General features: G+C 40.9%; 1 protein-coding gene across 1 annotated transcript; it reads left to right on the top strand.

Moving 5' to 3' along the window:
• Nucleotides 1-247: 247 nt before the first annotated feature.
• On the top strand, nucleotides 248-20,180 carry CUNH9orf85 (chromosome unknown C9orf85 homolog). Its single transcript, XM_042877559.1, has 4 exons — nucleotides 248-374; nucleotides 10,545-10,651; nucleotides 15,794-15,907; nucleotides 19,670-20,180. Exons 1-4 carry the CDS (start codon nucleotides 273-275, stop codon nucleotides 19,884-19,886), a joined length of 540 nt encoding a protein of 179 aa, XP_042733493.1. The 5' UTR covers nucleotides 248-272; the 3' UTR covers nucleotides 19,887-20,180.
• The last annotated feature ends 725 nt before the right edge of the window (nucleotides 20,181-20,905 follow it).

Consider the following 20,905-nt stretch of genomic DNA (forward strand, 5'->3'; position numbering starts at 1 on the left):
AGCGGCTGCCGCGGCGGCCAAAGGGGCAGTAGGGCGGAGCCGGCCGCGCGGTGACCAACGGCCGCCGAGCGCCAATCGGAGCACGGCCCGCAACGCGGCTCCGACCGCAGGGGATCCGCCTTAGAACGGGCGGGCGGGACGTGGCGAGCGGACGGCGAATCGCCGCTTGGGAGCGAGCTTAACGGATGGCTGCTTCCGCCAATGGCAGATGGAGGGTCGGGGGAGGAGCGGTTCCGGGGCACGCGCGGCCTGCAGCGGCGGTTGCCGGGGGAATGAGCTCCGAGAAGGGGAACGTAGCGCGCAGGCGGCCCCAGCGCCACCAGAACGCGCGCGCCTTCAGGAACGACAAGTACGACACCAGCGCGCGGCTGAAGGTAGGCGCAGGGCTGGGCCTAGGCGGGGGTCGGAGCTGGCCTTGGGCCCGCCGCCGGGAAGTGTGAGGGCTGAAGGGAGGCCCAGGAGGCACTCGGGGTCAGAGGCGGGGCGGGGCGGACGGGGCGGCATGAGCCGAGGCCTCGTGCGGTGATTGGAACCTACAGTGAGAAATGTTCGTCGAGTCACTTCCACGTAAGAAAGGAAAGCTGAAATAAAGTGTTCACCTCTGCGCTGTGAGTGCAGAGTTGTCTGCGGGGTTGGCAGCCCGACTTCTGGAAATGTGCTCGCATTGAAGATCTCTATTGTATCGCCTTATTTCTGACATCTCAGCGTAGTCAAAATTAATTTTGAACGACTTCAGCTATCATGTCTACGCGACAAGTCACGCTTTTGAGACAACTGAGAAAGCACTCTTGTTTGCTTTAAGGCTTGAATAAACCCGGCGGTGTGCTTAGGGGTGGCTCCACACAGGTGCCTCCTGCTGCTTCATCAGGGCCTCTGCTGCACGCATGGCGGTGGTCTGATATTTCACACCATTGTTACAAAAGACCATTGTTGTCTTTTAATTAGTTTCCAAGAAAGGCAAAGGAAATGGTTCACAATATATTCCTGGAATACCTTCTATCTACATACAGTTGTAGCAACATAATAGTGCTGTGAGGATGAAGACCACTCAGTGTGCTGAGCAGTATCATCACTGCAGAGAGGTGCTTGGTTTTATGACAAAATGCCTTATGAAACTGAGAAATGTGAATAAAACAAAACACGAGATGAGCACTCTGGAGGAGGAATATGTAGCGCTGTTGTCATTCTGTCAGTGTCCCTTTAAGTAGGTTAGATTGTCAAAAAGAATTGAGAGGAGGGGAATAAACTGGTAAGTCAAAACAGTGGCACCAAAGGGTTGCGGTTTCTTTTTTCTTTTTTTCCCCAAGTGTTTGTAGGACTGGTTCTGCAAGTTGAACGGGCTGTTTTCCTGCTCCAAGCATCACCAGTATTATTAATTGTTTGAGTCACTTTGTTATCTCCGATTGTACAGATAAATGTGTTTTCCTGTATGTATCCATATGAAATATCCTAGAGAGCAGGTCAGTCAGAAAAGTCCTTAAAGAGAAAATGAGTTCAGATTTGTAACTGAAACTATCTCTTTAAAGTACATTTTTGTTTTTTTTTTTTTTTTCCTTTTTTTTTTTTTTTTTTTTTTTTTTTAGTATATTTGATATCTGAGAGAACTGGCTCCACAGTGCCATGAACTTATATAAATAAATATTTTTTAAAAAGCATCGTTTGAACACAGTCAAGATTCAGTTCAGGAACTGAATTCAATGTGGAACTGTGTCTTTCTTTTCCAAGGAAGTGCTTTCTTCCTCTTTGTACCTGCCAGTTCTTGGAGATTGCTGAATATAGGGAAGAAGCTGCTTCCTATTACAGGGTAGTGGGAAAGAAAGTTTGTTTTCTTGTGTTGTACTTTTGTATACAAATTCAAATTTTCGCCTTCTTTTAATAAAGAATATGCAGAGGCCATTATAATGATAACTTGGTTTGATTCTACCATTTAAGAAACTTGAAAAGAGATTTAACAAGATTTAGGTGGTGACTAATGTTATGCCACACATGCTGAATATTGGCAAGAGCTTTGCTTCTCTTGTCACTCCTATGTACTTGTGTGGTCCTGAGTGATCACACTGACTACAGACATCTAAGCTGTAATGAGACAAAGGAAGAAGGTGGCAGTTTGATCATGGCACAGAACTGGGACATTCCTCCTTTCCATGTCTTACTGGCTATCAGTTTAGAATGCTGAGTTGCTGAGTGGGTGGATCTCCAGTAAATCACTGCTATTTTAAGTTTGTGGCCTGTCTTTAGCTACTGTTGTACACAGTGCAGCTCAGTGCCATCTTCAGTCTGTAGAATTATTTTTAGCTTAAAATTCATATCTTTCTGCATGTGTGCACTGCATTAGCAATGCTGGATATCAAGTTCAGTAGCTTCAGGTTGTACTGTGGTTGAAGCTGAGGTAGTTATTTTCATGTCTATTTCTAGTCTTCTCTGTGAATAAGTGGCTGAAGAGGAAATTACTATAATAGTCATTACTTTTTGTTGCTATTTCTTGTTTGTTTTGTTTTGAAAGGGTTTTATACTTTCTATCTGAAATGAATTGGCATCCATTTTCTAATCTTAAAGACTAGTTATGATTACTTGTAGAACATGCTGAAAGGGCACTTGTGTTTCTCCTAATGACCAGGCCCTACTGCCTGCATTACTTTGGGATAGGCTAGATGAGCTGAAAACAGTGCATGTTACATCTGACCCATGTTTGGGTAGCTGCCTACGAAGTGCTGGGAAAGCCTGCATGCTGGGATGAATGAAGAAGGAAGGGCTGGACAGAATAAAACACACTGCTGTTAGTTATTGAAATTGGGAATTTTGTTTGTGGGTGATTGCTTTACCTAGTATATTCTGGAACAGCTGCTTGTGACTCTGAGCTGAGGAATATACATTATGTTATATAAACATAAATTCTTAATTATTATTATTACTTAAGACAGTGTGGAAATTGGAAATAAAGGTAATTCTAGAGATGAAAGAAAGCAGTGTTCAATAGGAACATTTAGAACTCCATTGTAATGAGATGGTAGGCCACAAAATGATTCATATTTATACCCAAATGACTGGTCTGTTTCTCGTCTCGGTTTCTTCCCCTCATTAATTACACTCCAGATGATAATCCAGATTTTCCAAAATTTCGGATGTTATTAACTTTGAACCTCAACTTTACCATTATGCTGATGCTAGCTACTTCTTCAGCTGGCTGTGTAGATAATTTGTTTTAGTTGAGGCACTGGTCAAGACTGTGAGAAGGCACTGGGAAGAGGCTTAATTGCGGAGTCAGTGAATGAGACTTAGAAGTTCAGAAGGGAAGATGTAGGTACACTGGTAGCCAAATGGAAGTGACAGATAACACTGCTGGAATTTGTCTTGCTGCAACATAGGGCAACTTGGCAGGATAAAGTCTGCTTTCTAGCTATTCCTTTTCTTCTGAGTTTGAAAGTGAATTCAGGCTTATCTTGCAGTCTTTCATGTAGGTAGAAGAGAAGTAAACTGAACATATATTTTGGACTGTGACAAGACTGCGCTGAAGGTAGACACAGTACGTATGCACATTGTAAGTTCTTCTAAATATGCACAGTCTCATACGTTCTGAGATATGTGGTTGTTCTTGGAGAATGAAGTTGTTAAGAACCTCTCCGCTGATGTGCAAAAAGGCTAAATGTCTTGGAGATCAAGAAGGCCATTTGGAATTGGGCTTAAAAGGAAGATTTCGATTTTGTGTGTTTTAAAGTCAGTATATGCTGTATGTGAGCAAGTGAAGTTTGCTGGGGAAACTGATTTCAGTCTGTGAGGCATGTACTATAGCAAATACAAGGATCACAGAATCACCCGGGTTGGAAGGGACCTCAAGGATCATGTAGTTCCAACCCCCCTGCCTAGCAGGGCCACCAAACATACACATTCAGATCAGGTTGCCCAGGACCCCGTCCAACCTGGCCTTAAACACGTCCAAGGACGGGGCATCCACAACCTCCCTGGGCAGCCCGTTCCAGGGCCTAACCACTCTCCTTGTAAAGAACTTCCCCCTAACATCCAACCTAAATCTTCCCTCCCTCAACTTGGATCCATTTCCCCTAGTCCTGCTGTTGTCAGCCCTTTTGAAGAGTTTACTCCCCTCCTGGGTGTAGGTTCCCTTCAGGCATTGATAGGCTGCAATGAGGTCACCCCGCAGCCTTCTCTTCTCCAGGCTGAACAAGCCCAACTCCCTCAGCCTGTCCTCATAGGGGAGGTGCTCCAGCCCCCTGATCATCTTAGTCGCCCTCCTCTGGTCCCTTTCCAAAATCTATGTCTTTCTTGTACTGAGGGCTCCACACCTGGACACAGTACTCCAGATGGGGCCTCACAAGAGCCGAGTAGAGAGGGACAATCACCTCCCTGTCCCTGCTGACCACGCCTCTCGTGATGGAGCCCAGGATACCATTTGCCTTTTGAGCTGCCAGAGCGCACTGCTGGCTCATCTGTCTGTTAGTTTGCACTGTTCTGTTCTAATTACTTTGTAGTTGTACACTGGAGATTTTGTGGAGTCTTGTTTTTCTGAGAACGCAGTCACTCAGAAATGTTGCATTCAGCTTTGTTGATCCAATCAGTATCTGCTGTTTCTTCTGAGAAGAAAGATTTTGGATAGCATTGATGCCGTGTTGATTTATAGTAGAATAAGCCACCAATGTGTTGTAGAAGTCTGCTGGTCAGTGCAGTGAATCAAAACACACGTGCATGCACACATAATTAGAAACTTCCAGACAGACAGTGAGGCATCTTTGAAACCCCATTATTACATCTTCCTTGTGACTGCTTCTTTAATGCTAAGCTTAAGCTAGGAGTCATTTTGTGAGCCAGGTTAGTAGGTGTAGGCACATGTGTTTACTTTAATACTTTCTGAACTGCTTTTGGCAGATTGTTAAATGTTTTAATGTTGGGTTAGTTGAGCATACAGAGGATGCTGTTTTATTGATGCAGTTGACCTGACTGTGTATATTATATGCACATGGAATGTTTTGTGACTGTATACTTCAGACTTGTTTATATATGCCAGCGTTGCATAATTGCTGTGTCTTTGGAGAACGTACAGAAGTACTGCAAGCATTGAATGAGCTATCCTGATATTGGAGGAAGTATGGTAAAGGGGAAGAGGAAAGAACTAGTATGTAAAATAGGGAAATGAAAGTAAAAAATGGCTGTGACAGAAACAGAATCTAATCTGAGTAGTTTTCACACCTAGAAAAAACATTTCAGACCAGAAGCGTTAAGCATTACCATGTTGTTGTGTGTGAGAAAGCCGAGTGAAAGCTGTTTAAAAAAAAAAAATTTGAATGGAAAAGATGTTTGAAATCCTATTTCAGGTCTTTGTGTATGTAGTTGGGTTTTTTATACTGTTAGATGAAAGCAAGCTATTAAATGGTTGAAAAGAAAGAAGTCTGAATATGTGAAATGTATCAGATACATACAAGAGTGAATATTAATGGGAAAAACAAGCAACAGAGAAATTTATTTTACTATTAATTTCCATGTTATGGCTGAGATACAAGGGAAGTTTCTCTTCATGTTTGTGAGGGGAACTTAATCTTACATGTTTCTCAATCAAAAAATAATAAAAAATGATCCAAATGTTTAATTTTGCACAATTTTATTGGCTTCATCAAGTCTGTTTTGCTCATGAAAAGCAGCTTGTATTAGTAAGATTTAAAAATCAGGTACTATTTATGAGCAAGATAAACTTAGAAGACAAGCACAAATCAAGATTTAACTGAGTAAATCTGCGGCTTAATGTGCTTTACATCAATCCATCATTCTGTTTTGATTTTCTAATTCCCTGGCTAGTGGAAGGATGTTAGAATTGGTTTCCCTTTCAGATATGCTGAGCCAATGATTAACCATCTCACCCCAATACTGCAGTGCCAAAATTGAGTAAAAAATAAAGGACATGGCTGAAGAGGAGGAAGGTACTGTGCTGTATGTGTGCCTGTTAGAAGGATGAAGTTGAAACTTAAAATCTGTTGTCTTTCTTCCAGTTGCCAATTTCTGAGCAGATTCCTCATTTTTCTTTGAATTCCAAATTGTTAAATTTGTAGTCCTACAGATGGCTGTTGATAAGTCCAGGTGCCTAGGATCAGGACTGAAGTACAGTAGCTACAGCCAAATTTGGTGTCTTTTTCGGGTACCAGTAATACCACAGCATTTACGGCATGCTTCTTCCAAGAGTGTTTTGTTTCTATTACGATTGAGCATTTAGTACTTTAATAAAGTGTTAAATTTCCTATTCAATAAGGTTTTAAATCTTCTTAGATTCTTGAGAACATTCTTTGTTACTTATGTTAGAGTCCTCTTATTGTTTATCAGCTACATGTCTGTTGGAGAACTGTTAGTAATATGACTGAAAGTAATTTCAAAAGCAATTTCAAAATTAAAGAGGTAGGAAAGTTTGGGAACGGTGATTCATTTTGTTACCGATCTTAGGAATTATCTCAATTTTGAGTTTCTTCTATTTTATCTTTAGTCTCATTTTTGCACTTTGTTTTAATTTCTTATCTGAGAAAGGAACAGAACAGAAGTGGTACATTTGATATTGGTGGAAGGAGCAGGAGCATCCCTGCATACTTCCTGTAACTGTATCTCTGTACTGGCAGATAAGCACTCCATTGTTTGGAATGAAATTGCCCTCTTAGCTCTCCTGACTTGCTGCATTTACTTATCATTTCTACTGTGACTTGAAAATCTGTCTCTGCAGAAGCCACCTTCATTCTTACAGCACAGTCCTCTGTACTTCAATTATATCTTTCTTCATTTCCCCTAGGGAATCTACAGTTTCATTGCCTCTCCCACTGAAGCTTTGTTTGGTCAGGGTGATGGGCATCTCTTCAAAATGTGATTATCTTTTAACGACTCAGTGTGATATGTAAGAATTAAATTTGGTAACGTTGAATTTCTTTCTCTTCGTGACTTTTGTGTCCAAGCTCTTGGTGTTTTGGTCAATGTACTTAATTTGTAGCTTTGTCCTGAATGTTTGGAGTATGACTGATTGAACCAGGAATGTGGAATAGTTGAAACTTGACTGTAAAAACAGTCTAAATATACAGACCTGCTCTGTACCTGGCAGGGGTTGACTGACTTTATGTAGATAATGTGCTTGTTACTATGAAATGGAATTACTTTACTTTTTGAGCTTCTCATATATTACTCATAATACATGAGAGAGTTTCTGTGGGGAAACAGTGAATTAGAGTATTGGAGGGAGGACTCCAGAATGAGTTCAGATAAGACTCTGGAACTTGTTCGAAACAAAGCTGGCATATATGCTATGTGGCAAGTCCTTGGTCTTGCTGTAAGAGGCATTTCCAAGCATTCTGAGTGCTGTCTTATGAGCAATGTGAAAAGACATCTTTGCAACTCAGCATGATCTGCCTTTTTGTTTTATAAAAAATAAAATGAAAAATTAATGACTGGAAGATTAGCCTTGAGAAAAGAAGACTGAGAGGGGACCTGATCCAGGTCTATAAATATCTAAGGTGTGGGGGGCAGAATGGTGAGGCCGGACTCTTTTCAGTGGTGAATGGAGAAGGACAAGGGGAAACGGCTGGAAACTGCAGCATAGGAAGTTCCGCACAAACATGCGCAAGAACTTCTTTACAGTGAGGTGACGGAGCACTGGAACAGGCTGCCCAGGGGGTTGTGGAGTCTCCTTCTCTGGAGATGTTCCAGACCTGCCTGGATGCCTACCTGTGCGACCTGCTGTAGGGAACCTGCTTTGGCAGGGGGGTTGGACTCGATGATCTCTGGGGGTCCCTTCCGACCCCTACAATTCTGTGCTTCTGTGATTCTGTGATTATTATATATTCAGGAGCTGTATGAGATATGGGAGTGGAAGGGGGGGAAAGGGAGGAGAAGAAGCGCTATTAATAATAACTATATGCATTTCACTGTACCATAAGAATCATTCAGTAGCATCTGAAGTAAGATGTCTGTTCTACAGACTTTGAGTTTCCTTCAAATGAGAGGTGAAAGTAATGCCTGCCTTACTCTGCACTGTTTATGCCACGCACACCTTCAGTGTGGCCTCCTAAATTCCAGGTGTGTTACACATCACTGAGCCAATCCCTGTGTCGTGTAGGGACAGGGTTCTGTCCCCAGCACTGATAGTATGACACATTATTGGAAACTAGGTGTTTGTCAGCAAGGAAGCTAACTCTTGTTTTGAAAGAAGGTGTTAGCAACTTCTTCAGCAGTTATTTCAACTGTCTTCAGTGTGAACTGTTGCAGTGTTTTTAAGTTTATTGGGTTCTGCCTTGACAATACCAAAAGTAGTTGATTACAGTAAAGCATGCTTGTGAATACAAATGACCTTTGTGTCTGTCTTTCCTCCTGCATTACTAATTAATGCAAATTAGGATAGTGAGAGGGAGAACTGGGAAGTTGGGTCTTATTTGCACATTTTTAGAAGCTTATTAAGGCTATCCTGCTTGGAATCTTTATGCGAATTAAGCACTGGAAAGAAGGCATATCTTCAAATTGCATGCATTTTGAAAGTATGAGCACAATTAAGCTGACCTGTTTGATTGGCAACATTTTCACAGGTATCTACTGAGGACTTTTTATTGATTTTCTTCTCTCAGAAAGTTTTTGTGCTGTCTGAATAACTGTGTTTCCAGGCAAACTTCATTCCCAGTACATAGCAGGCATCAGAGCTTTTTTTATTATAGCATTTTACAAAATCTTTTTTTTTTTTTTCCCTTCTGAATGGGGGGAGTATGGTGTCTTTTATTTCTTTTTAATATGCTAAGTCAGTATTCAATTACTTGAAAGAAGTTTTCTGTCTTTTAACGTTCCAGACAAGAAGTGCCGCAGCTGAACAAGTGAAGCCGAGTGAAAATGAAAACATTACAAAGCAGATTCCATAGTAGTCTCACTCATGTGTAGTATTTCCTCTACCACATACCTTTTTAGGCATGGAGTAAGATATTGCGTGTTTAAAGCTAGACTTATTCTTCTAATTGAAACTTCCATCTAATTGAGGTAGACTTTTTTGGTGTAGTAAGAAGCTCAGTAAGGTCATAAAACTAAGAAATTATTTCAGTAGCTGCTGTATGCACAGGTGAACTTTTTAACTTATTTCTGAAATAGTATTATAAAGCCAGATACTGATTAATGTAGAATCTATCCCAAAGAACTTTTGGATATTTTAAGCAATAAATCAATAAATGTGGTTTTGGCCACCTTATAGTTTTTTAATATCATTTTGCATCTGTTTCAAAATACACAGACTTTTTATTATTTTTTATTTTCAGTGAAAATTTTGTTTTCATAGTTGTGCATGAGTAAAACTGTATAATAATTGTAATTACTGCTGATGTTTTTGTTTAGAGAAAGTATGAAAGTAAGTTGAGTGAACTAGTATTCATCACTTGGTCTTTAAGGCAAGTGTGGTTTGTTCCTGTTCACTATCTCTGAAGAACTTGCCTTGTGCAAACCGTACCAACCAGTTGATAGTTCATATTGCCAATCAAACTAAACACAAAAAGTTACAGAAGATCTTACAGTAAATTTGGTATTATCTTGAAAATTTATTGTAGTTTGAAAGACCATTTTGACTTTTTTTTAATTTTATCGTAGATGCTCAAGTGCAGAAATGTACTACATTTTCATAGGGGAAGTTTATGGTGAAAGAAACATGGAATGGTTTGCCAGCAAATATGCTAATTCCATTTTACTGTGGTCTAAGAAAGACTTGTGAGACTACTCATTTCAAGTGTGTACACAGGTTGCTCTGAAAGTAGTGCCTCCTATTTACTTTCATGAAAACTATGGAGATACGAAGAGGGCAAAAACATTATTTGGTAGAGCAAATTCTCAGCTACAAAACCACTGTTTGGTCTCCATAGATGTCCATCAAATGTTGATGGATGCTGGAGGGTGCATTTTTTTTCTGCATGGATGAATTGAGTTCCACACCTTCGCTTCATACACACTCCATGTCGGATGCCATTTTGTCGGACTGCCCCTCGACTGCCATCTGTCCCGTAGCAACAGAACGTAATGGAATATTGATGGGAGGGTTCAATCTCTACTGCCATATCACCAACATCTAACTCTGATACTGTTGTCCAACATCATAGAATAGGGGACACTGCTTTTGGAGAACACCTGTAGTATAGAAGTATCTTGAGCAATAATAAGCTAAATTTTAAGTCTTGTGAGGTATCTTTTCCAAATAAAGGCAGTGTTTTTCAGGGTTCATTTCTACTTCAGAGACGTAATAATAATAATGATAATAATAAAATAACAATATACCATAAATAACATAAGAACACAGTTCATATTATACCTACTACTTATATTAGTGTTGTAACTATGTTAGTAATACCAAAGACTACCTCAAAGTAGAGGTTGACCTCACCACTCTTTCTGCTGAAGAAAATAACAAGTGGTAAATGTATAAAATGATTAACATCAGATAATTTTCTAAATACAGTGTGAATCACATGATGCGTAAAAATGCTTTCTAAGCAAGATTATACTTATAAAGATAAGAAAGCTTCTCTGATTCTCATTATTATTTGTTTATTTAGAAAATAAATTCTAAACTTCATGACGGAGTGTGTCAGCATTGTAAAGGTATTTTGGAGTGGCGGGTAAAATTCAGCAAGTATAAACTACTATCAAAACCTAAAAAATGGTGAGTACAGATACTTTGTCTTAATCACTGGCAGTATTGTTTGTGAACTTTCTGGAGCATATTTTGTTTTTGGAAACTCGTAGATGCTACAAGTCTATACTACTTATATATCATGTTTTTCAGTCTGGAGTCTGCAGCAATAATCAAAATACTGTATTAATTTTCAATTTCTTTAATGCTTTTATCTTAAATATTAGAAAACGTAGCAAAGCAGCTGCTTCCTTCCTCACTGTTAAAATGTTTGAATATTCTTAATGATCATTTTGAACCTGTAAGTTTCCAAAAACATGTCAGTGTCCTCCCAAAAAAAAAGTTAGAAGTGAATCAGTTATGGTGTGATTTTCTCAGATCTTATAGCAAGTCAGAATTGCACATCTGTAGAGGTTCTTACATCAGTGTCTCCAGATGCAGCTAACATTCCAGCAATGAAACACTGAACTCAAGGAAACTATAGCTGGGATGTAGTGCATAAAATAATCAGCTTTGTCTCCCTAGCTCCTTCTGTATTTGTATGTTGTTCTCAGTTACATACTTCTGACATATATGCTTCTGAACCAGTTGGGGAAGTTATGTGAGAACATGGATAACTTCCTGAATGATTGCGTCTTAATTTTGGTTTTCTTGAGTCTGAAAGAGAAGGAATATCTGTTCATACTGTATCTGCTACTTACATGAAGTTTTACTTTTTAATATGAAGCCATACACAAAAAATATTTTGTTTTTAAACAGTGTCATCCTTTCATGTTCAAGAAAAAATCGTTCTACTTAATGTAGAAGTCTCTAGTTTCCAAAGTGGATGTTCTGGGTTATGCTTACCACTAAGTAGGGATTCAAAAACAAAAAATCTTTCACAGGTGACAAATAGATCATGCAGATGGGCATGGCATGGCAGTAAGGGTGTGGTGCACAGTTCACACAGGTAGGGAGCACAGCAAGAGCACAAGGGGGTCTGCTTTCTTCTGTCTATCTGGTTACAGTAGGGAGCAGCACTCTACTGAGAAACATGGTGACTACCCACCAAGCAGTTGGCCTGAGGTAGAAACCTAAATGAAGGAGGCACCACAACCTTTTCGGGCTGATGCGTGCACTTGGATGGACTTCCCTAGGAGTGACAGAGCTGCCCAGAACTTTGAGCCTGAGGGCAGAGTGGGGTGTCATGGTTGCAGGTGTGCCCAGCTTGATCAACTTTTTGAGCTGGTGGCCAGGTTGCATGAGGAAAACACCAGGCTGAGATGTATCCAGCAGTTGGAGAGACTGTGATGCTTGGTGTCATACAGTAACAGAAGCCAGACCAACAGCCCTGTCTTAAGTTTCAGCAAGGGAAAGAAGATAAGCAGACTTCTGGCCCTAAGGAGTCAGACGGCAAAAAAAATTTCAAAATGAGGGAAACTGGACCTTTGTCTCTACTCAGGACAGCAGGAGAAGCCTTTCTCTTGCCCCTGAAATATTCTCAAGCAACAGATGTGAGGCTCTGGGGATGGGAAGAGAAGAACGTCTGGACAGTGGCTGAGGACTGGAAAGGAGCAACCAAGTTAAGATGGTCCAACCAAAAATCTGAGTTAGAACCAGTGCAGTTAAAGAAAAGGCAAAGCATCTTTGTGATTAGGGATTTTGCCCTGAGAAGCACTGAGGCTCCCATTTGCTGCCCAGATAATCATTTAAGAAGTTTTCTGTCTGCCAGAAGCCTGCATCTGGGACATCCAGAAGAGGCTACCAGGTGTGAAAAAGCTGGAAGGCTACTGTCTGCTGTTGCTCTTTCAAGCTGGCTCACAGAAGGCTGCAACTAGGAAATTACAAAATGTTAAAAAGGACTTTTTGACCCTTGGGAAGATGATGAAGGGAGTGGAAGCATAGGTAGTATTCTTGTCATGGTTCTGTGATTTTTGGTTATTGGTGTTCCACATCATAACATCATGTAGTCCACTGGGAGTTGAAGTGTTAATGCTCCAGTTCTGGGTACCCAGAAGAGAAGAAGAACTAGATTCCCTAGAAGACTGTTCACTGTGCTGTTATCATTTCTGCTCAGGGGGAGCAGACATAAGGCCGTGGTAGGTCATCTGACCTCCTCTTCTAAGTCAGGCTCTCCTCCATGTTGCTCAAACAGACTGCACGTCTCACCTCAATGTTATGGTGAGGCCTATCCACCTTTCAGACACTCTCTCTCATTATATGTATTAGCTTCAATTCTAATTATATTGTATTATGGAGTATTGTCATGCATTCCGATACCATATTTAGTAAATTAGTTTGATTCTCCTCAGATGTTGCTGCTATTTTTATTTTGGGCTCCCTGTTTCCCTTTTCTGGAGGTATGGATTTGCAAAATCCCTCCACCTTCCTAGTCACAGAGCTGGGCCAAACCAGCCTGTAAACCATTGACAGTTCTCCTCAGTCCTCCTGGTTGGATACTAGGAACCAGGAAGAGAATGGACCAGTTTGTGAATGGACGCATGGGTGTCTTTTGATTGTATGATTTAGGTTGCACCTTTGTATAAACTGGACATGTTTATGTTGGTTGGGATATAACTAAGCAGGATGGCAAAGAACATACCTTGGCAGCTAGCTGGCAGGACCGATCATCAGAGCATAAAACTAAATTTGTTGGAGGAAGGAGATGTGCTACTGAGTGACAGAGAAGAGCTGGAAACACTGTCACTTTAGGAAGCAGAAGGGGAAAACCTCAGATTTATCCCGGTGGAACTTAGGACATATGGGAGGGTAACATGGTCAATAGGCCAGCTGAAGTGACTCTACACCAGTACACACAGCATGGTGTATGGAGATGGAAACTTGGTAATTAGAAAACTCTGACCTAATTGCTATCTTAGAAACATGATGGGACCAATCATACAACCAAAATACTGTGATTGAGGGCTACAGTCTTTTTAGAAGGGATAGGCAAGGCAGGAGGGGCAATAGAGTTTCTCTCTGTGTTAAGAAGAGGGTAGATTGCAAACAGCTGACTGAGAAACAGCCATGACCAGGTTAAGAGCTTGTGGATTAAAATCAGGGACGAAACCAACAAAGGACATCTGATTGTCAGGGTTAACTGCAGGCTGCCTTATTAAGAGGAACCTGTTGACGAGCCCTTCTTGCTTCAGCTACAGGAGGCATTGTGCTTGCAGCATCTTATCCTGATAGGGGGATTTCAGCCACCTGGAAATTTGCTGGGAAAACAACATGGCGTGATACAAGTAATCCTGGAGTCTACTGAGGATAAATTTCTGATCCAGATATTGGACAGACCAACTAGAAGTGAAGTGTTACTGGCTGATAAACCTTACTTCTTTGCCTGGAAAGATCATGGAACAGGTACTCCTGGAAGATATATTAAGGAACATCAGGGACGAGCTGGCAATCCCATACAGCCAGCATGGTTTCACCAAGGACATATCATGCCTGACCAGTCTGATCACCTTCTGTGATGATGGAGTGACAGCATCTGTGAGCCAAAGAAGGGCAACTGGTATCATCTGCCTGGACTTGTGACAGGCCTTTGATATGGTCCAACCACATCCTTATCTCCGAATTGGAGAGAGATAGATTTCAAGGGTGGACTGTTTGGTGGGTAAGTAATTGGTTGTGTGGTCACAGCCAGAGGGTTGTGGTCAATGGCTCTGTGTCCAGGTGGGGGCTGTTCACAAATGGTGTTGTCCAGGAGTCTGCCTTGGGACTGGTATTCTTTAACATCCTTATCAATGGCATAGATGGTGGGAGTGAGTGCACCCTCAGCAAGTTCTCTGAAGACATCAAGCTGAATGTAGTTGATATGGCAGAAGGAAGGGATGTCATCTAGATGGATCTTGACAGGCTTGATTGTTTTGTCTTCTCTCTATCCACCTCCAAAAGTAAGAAAAAAAAAAAAGCATACAAAAAGATTTGTAAATCAGGGAAGCATGAGGAATAGAAAAAGTGGCTTTGCAGGACAGCTGCTTCTGACTAAGTATGTTGTCATAGTTTTGAACAAGAAAATTAGACTTCATATCATTCTTAACTCTGTAATTCTGCAGATTTTTTTGTTGTTCCCACATCCATTGGATACTATGCTGGCTGAATGGGCCAGTGTTCTGAAAGACCTAGGCTATTAAGAATTTCAATTGGTTAAGCTTCAAAATGAAATAAATACATACTTTAAAAACATGACTTTCAAGCTAAGAAACTGAAATATTTACATCACAGAGTATGGAAATCAAGGACTTATGCATATACATTTATTTATATTTTTTTAACCTCTTTTTAAATTACGATTTTTAGTAGAACTACAGCTTAGCCTTTAATTTCATTTTGGGTATTTAAGTATTAAAAATTAAAGTATTAAAGACAAACTGGCTTGCATTAATAGTGTACAGTGAGACACAACTGAGAAGAGCTGTAGAGATGCTAGAGTCTTACAAGACATTGATATATACTTGATGTTTGTCTTTAGCCTGTTAGTCTACAAATTGAGTGTTTAGAACTGTATGCTACATACTAAAGCTTTCCTGATGGACTTTGAGTGCCTGAAGAACCAAGCAAGGATGACTTATTTTAAGACAGCTGCCTAGTGTGGGTTATTTAATTCCAGGTTCTGTTCAACAAAAATACAAGGCATTAAAAGTGTCAGCTGAACATTAAGCCATAGCATTTCAGAAATTATTTGATGAACAGAGTTCTACCATACTTGAAAACAGTAACCAAAAACCTCTAGAAATTTAGGATGGTTTTGTTTAGGATAAAGTTCCTTGCAGGCATGGATTTGTAGAAAGCAAAGTCCAGCAGTGGTTTTGTTTATATTCTGAGAAGTTCAAGAAAAAGACATTGCATTGTTTTGATTGAAACCTTTTAATCTGTAAAAATCTATGCACCTTCTTATACTGTGTTTTTATTTTCTTTTATTGGTAAGCCAGATGTATAATTTATGCAGCTTTTAAAGCAAAATAACCTATTGAAATGAATTGAAAGGTTTGTTTTGTCACTTTAATGTGAGATTTTTTTTTAATTTAATATTTTTTCTTCAGTTTTAGTTTTAATATTAAAGAATGAGACTGGACTATAGAAATTCTTTTGAAGGCTCTCTGTGTTGTGTGTGTTGTCTTTCAACACAGAATATTTAATAAGTGCTTGTCAAAGAAACAAGTAATTATGTTTTCTTTCTCTTCACAGTGTGAAGTGCCTCCAGAAAGCTGTGAAAGATCCTTACCACATTATTTGTCGACCATGTGCTAGTAAACTAGAAGTTTGTGCCAAATGTGGAAAGGAAAAAGAAATTGTAATTCCGTAAGTAGCTCATAAATTATATAGTTTCCGTACTGCGCTTCTTTTTTCCCTTTTTAATAAGGCTTGTTTGGAAACTATACAAGACACTGTTACACTTCATGCCATATTCTGAATAATCCTGACAGAAATCAGTAGAAGTCATCAGCTTCATTTTCTTCTGCTGAAACCAAGGTGGAATGCTTATTGATGTTAGTGAGGCTGGGCCAAATAAGTCTTACTCAAATAAGACACTTTATTATAATACCAAAGAGAAGATTGTATTTCTACCTTAGGAACAAAGTACTTTGAAAATTTACTGTTTGCATTTTGTGTGTCATTTGATGATTCAGTTACCAGGAACAGAAATAAAGATGGGCTGATACTGAGCACAGTTACTGCAGTGTTTTTAGCAGGCTTTCCTCTTTTTTTAATTCTTTTAGTAAATAAGTCACTTTTATTGAGCATTCTATATTAATTTACAATTATGACTGCTCATCAGCAGTTAACTAGTTAGTCAGACTGTTTATATACAATCATACGTGTATACACTGTGCCTGGGAAACTCATAGAGCAGATTCTCCTGGAAGATATATTAAGGCACATCAGGGACAAGCTGGCAATCCCAGATGGCCAGCATGGCTTCACCAAGGACATATCATGCCTGACCAGTCTGATCACCTTCTGTGATGATGGAGTGACAGCATCTGTGGGCCAAAGAAGGGCAACTGGTATCATCTGCCTGGACTTGTGACAGGCCTTTGATATGGTCCAACCACATCCTTATCTCCGAATTGGAGAGAGATAGATTTCAAGGGTGGACTGTTTGGTGGGTAAGTAATTGGTTGTGTGGTCACAGCCAGAGGGTTGTGGTCAATGGCTCTGTGTCCAGGTGGGGGCTGTTCACAAATGGTGTTGTCCAGGAGTCTGCCTTGGGACTGGTATTCTTTAACATCCTTATCAATGGCATAGATGGTGGGAGTGAGTGCACCCTCAGCAAGTTCTCTGATGACACCAAGCTAAATGGTGTCATATGGTATTTTGAGGATAAGGAGAAGGCTGGGGTCTTCAATGCCTTCTTTACATCTTCCTTTAATAGGCAGATCAGTTATCCTCAGGGACTTTACGCCCTGATCTGGAAGTCTGGGATGCTATGCAGAATGCATCCCGGGTGATTCAGGTGCATACTCCCCCCCTCCTCCATCTGGGCTGTCACAAGTCCATGGTACTGGACAGGCTTCATCCTAGGTTGCTGACAAAGCTGGCGGGGGTGATTGCCGAGCTGCTCTTGGTCATCTACCAGTGCTCCTGGTTATCTGGAGAGGATTGGAGGCTTGCCGATCTCCAGTCTACAAGAAGGATCATAAGGAGGATCCAGGGAACTATAGGCCTGTCAACCTGACCTTGATACCAGGGAAAGTTATGGAGCAAATCATCTTGGGTGAGATCACACAGCATGTGCGAGGCATCCAAGGGATCAGGCCCGGCCAGCACGGGTTTATGAAAGGCAGGTTGTGCTTGACCAACCTCATCTCCTTCTATGACTGGGTGACCAGACTCGCAAACGAGGGGAAGGCTGTTGATATAGTCTCCCTAGACTTAAGCAAAGACTTTGACATAGTCTCTCACATAATTCTTCTGGGGAAACTGGCTGCCCAAGGCCTGGGCAGGTATGCCCTTCTTTGGGTAAGGAACTGGTTAGAGGGCCATGCCCAACAGGTAGTGGTGAATGGACTGAAGTCCAGCTGGCGACCCATTACAAGTGGTGTCCCCCAGGGGTCGGTACTGAGGCCCATCTTGTTTAATATCTTTATTGATGACCTAGATGAGGGGATTGAGTGCACCCTCAGTAAGTTTGCAGATGACACCAAGCTGTGAGGTGGTGTCATTCTGCCTGAGGGTAGGATCACAGATCCTTCCCTCCTTCAGAGTGATTCAGAGGGATTTAGGTCCTTCAGAGGGATTTAGGTAAGCTAGATCACTGGGCTGAGGTGGATGGGATGAGGTTCAACAAGGCCAAGTGCCAGGTCCTGCACTTTGGCCACAGTAACCCCATGCAGCGCTGTAGGCTTGGGGCTGAGTGGCTGGATGACTGTGAAGAGGAAAGGGACCTGGGAGTGTTGGTTGATGCTCAGCTGAACATGACCAATTGTGCCCAGGTGGCCAAGAGGGCCAACGGCATCCTGGCCTGCATTAGAAATAGTGTGGCCAGCAGGAGCAGGGAGGTGATCATCCCTCTGTAGTCAGCACTGGTGAGGCCGCACCTCGAGTATTGTGTTCAGTTTTGGACCCTTCGCTACAAAAAAGACATTGAGGCCCTGGAAAACTCAACTGGTGAGGGGTCTGGAGCACAGATCTTATGAGGAGCAGCTGAGGGAGCTGGGATTATTTACTCTGGAGAAGAGGAGGCTCATTGCACTCTACAACTTCCTCAAGGGAGGTTGTGGTGATGAGGAGGGGTTTGGCCTCTTCTTCCAGGCAACAAACAGGACCTGAGGAAATGACCACAATTTGTACCAGAGGAGGTTTAGGTTAGATATGAGGAAGAACTTCTTCTCTCAAAGGGTGGTCAGGCACTGGAATGGCTGCCCAGGGAGGTGGTGGAGTCGCCGTCCCTGGCAGTGTTCAAGAGGCGCCTGGATGAGGAGCTGCAAGGTATGGTGTAGTGCTTGTGGTAGCATTGTGATGGGAGGATGGTTGGACTAGATGATCTTGCAGGTCCTTTCCAACCTTGTGACTATAATTCTATGATTCTAGTTGATATGGCAGGAGGAAGGAATGCCAACCAGAATGAGCTTGATAAACTTGTAAGGTGGGCCCATGTGAAGCCAATGAGGTTTAACAAAAGAAAGTATAAGATTTTGCACTTGGTTTGGGTAATCCCGGCTATGTATATGGACTTGGAGAAGAATTCTTTGAGAGTAGCCCTGCTGAGAGGGACTTAGGGGTCTTGGTAAGTGAAATACTTAGCATGAAGCAGCAGTGTGTGCTTGCAGACTGGAAGGCCAGCAGTATCGTATGCTACATCAGAAGAGGGGTGGCCAGAAGGACAAGGAAGGTGGTCTTCTCTCATGAGGCCCCAGCTGGAGTCCTGCCTCCAGTCTTTGCACACAGGAAAAATGTAGAGCTGTTCAAGAGAGTCCAGAGATGCTGATCAGAGGGCCAGAGAACCTCTTCTGTAAAGACAGGCTCAAGAAGCCAGTCTTGTTTGGTCTGGGGAAGAGAAGGCTGCAGGAAGACTTCATTGTGGCCTTATTTAAAGGGAAATCGTAAAGAGAGTCAAGTTTTTACACAGGTAGATAGAGATAGGACAAGGGGAAATAGTTTTAAAGTAAAGGAGAGAAGATTTATGTTAGATGTCAGGGGAAGCTTTTCACTGAGAGGGTGGTGAAATGCTGGAACAGGTTGCCCAGAGAGGTTGTGGATGCCTCATCCCTGAAGGTATTCAAGGCCAAGCTGGATGGGATTCTGGGCAACCAGACCTAGCACTTATCTACTGATTGGTAATCCTGCATGTGGTAGGGGAGTTGGAACTTGATTAATCCTTAAGTTTCCTTCCAACTTAAGTTATTTTATGATTTTATCATACTTAAATATGTATTCTTTTTATTTCTTAGTCTCTTTTCCCTTACTGTCCACTCAACATGAAAGTAATTTTAGATTATTTTCTCCTTTCTCCTTCCCCCACCACCCAGGTAGACTGTTGTGTCCTTCATCCCATTCTTATTTAAAATATTTATAAATTCCAGAAGTAATAGTTGCTAACTTAATATTGATTTTTTGCAGGATCAATAAAGGACAAGATGGAATTGAGGATAAGACTACTAAAAATGGCCAGGAAAGTGGACTGGAGGATGAACTGGATTTTGACATGAACTTGAGTAGTACAGACAGTGAAGAAGATTCTGATAGGCTTGAAGAAAGATTTAAAAGTATGAACTTTGAAAGGACAGAGATTCAAAAACTTGAGTTTGTAGAAGAGACTGTACACAATGAATTGTGATAGACTGATGCTTTCCTCTGACTTCTGCTCTGAAAACCTGGTCTGACATTTAAAATCCTCATGTATTGGCACAGTGTGTTTTGATTCTTGTTGTGGAGAGACTTGTTACTTGTTTGAAAGACTCAGAGTTTGAATCTTTAAGTACAGTTATTTCTTGTATGGATGTTCCTCTGTGTGTTATTGATATGAGTCCAGTATTACACAACTGTTGTATTGCCATTTGAAAAACTACATGGACATCTGTAGTTCAAACAAAGAAATAAAAAGTTCTGTCATTTAAAAAAAAAAAAAAAAGTTAAACCAATTTTAATAGATTTTGAGGGAAGAACTTGCATCTTTTGTCAGTGAGCTTCCAGAGGCCATTACTGAAATATCAAGTAATCATTGTTCTTACTCCAGCTGTCTCTTTTCCATGGGAAGAGTGCCTAAGTGCCATCAATATCCATTTCATATTTGTGACCTTGTTTTTACCAAAATTTTGAAATGGAAAAAAGAAAAAAAAAAAAAGAGCTTAAGACTTTAGAATTTTTCATACATGTTCCACACTTTCTTTTCATTTGGATGTAGACATAATGTAGTTTCCTCTAATACAAAAGCACTTAGGTGCCATGCAGGGATGCTAATATAGAATTATGTTAAATAAGTTATGATTTCAAATGCCGTACTATTACATAGCAGGATTCCTGACTTTCAGTTCCTTGTAGGGATTATTTCAATGTAGACTAAGCTCTAAGAAGAACTTCATTGAAATGAACTTCTGCTGGATTCAGTGTGGTTTGATTTGTTTTATGTCATCTGCCACATCTATGAATAACGCAGGAGAAGTGCTTCTTGTTTACTAAATGGTTTAATGCAAGAACAACTAACAATATAGTTTTTACTGACCAGTGAAAAAGTAACCAGCTTGTTTGGCGTTGTCTGAATTGCAGTTACCAGACACAGAAAAAAAAATAAATAAATAAAATAAATCTAAAAATGTCTTCTTCAAATCAATTGTGAGGGACTTTGACTTGTGTTTT

The sequence above is a fragment of the Lagopus leucura genome, unplaced genomic scaffold, assembly GCF_019238085.1.
Source record: "Lagopus leucura isolate 7727_CA_CO unplaced genomic scaffold, USGS_WTPT01 Super-Scaffold_100018, whole genome shotgun sequence".
In the NCBI taxonomy this organism is placed as follows: domain Eukaryota; kingdom Metazoa; phylum Chordata; class Aves; order Galliformes; family Phasianidae; genus Lagopus; species Lagopus leucura.

What these genes read in the sequence shown, in the direction of transcription:
- CUNH9orf85 (XM_042877559.1), top strand. Translation starts at nt 273, where the DNA reads ATGAGCTCCGAGAAGGGGAACGTAGCGCGCAGGCGGCCCCAGCGCCAC. An exon ending in ACACCAGCGCGCGGCTGAAG is followed by an intron (nt 375 to 10,544) that starts GTAGGCGCAGGG and finishes TTGTTTATTTAG; the next exon opens with AAAATAAATTCTAAACTTCA. An exon ending in GAAAAAGAAATTGTAATTCC is followed by an intron (nt 15,908 to 19,669) that starts GTAAGTAGCTCA and finishes GATTTTTTGCAG; the next exon opens with GATCAATAAAGGACAAGATG.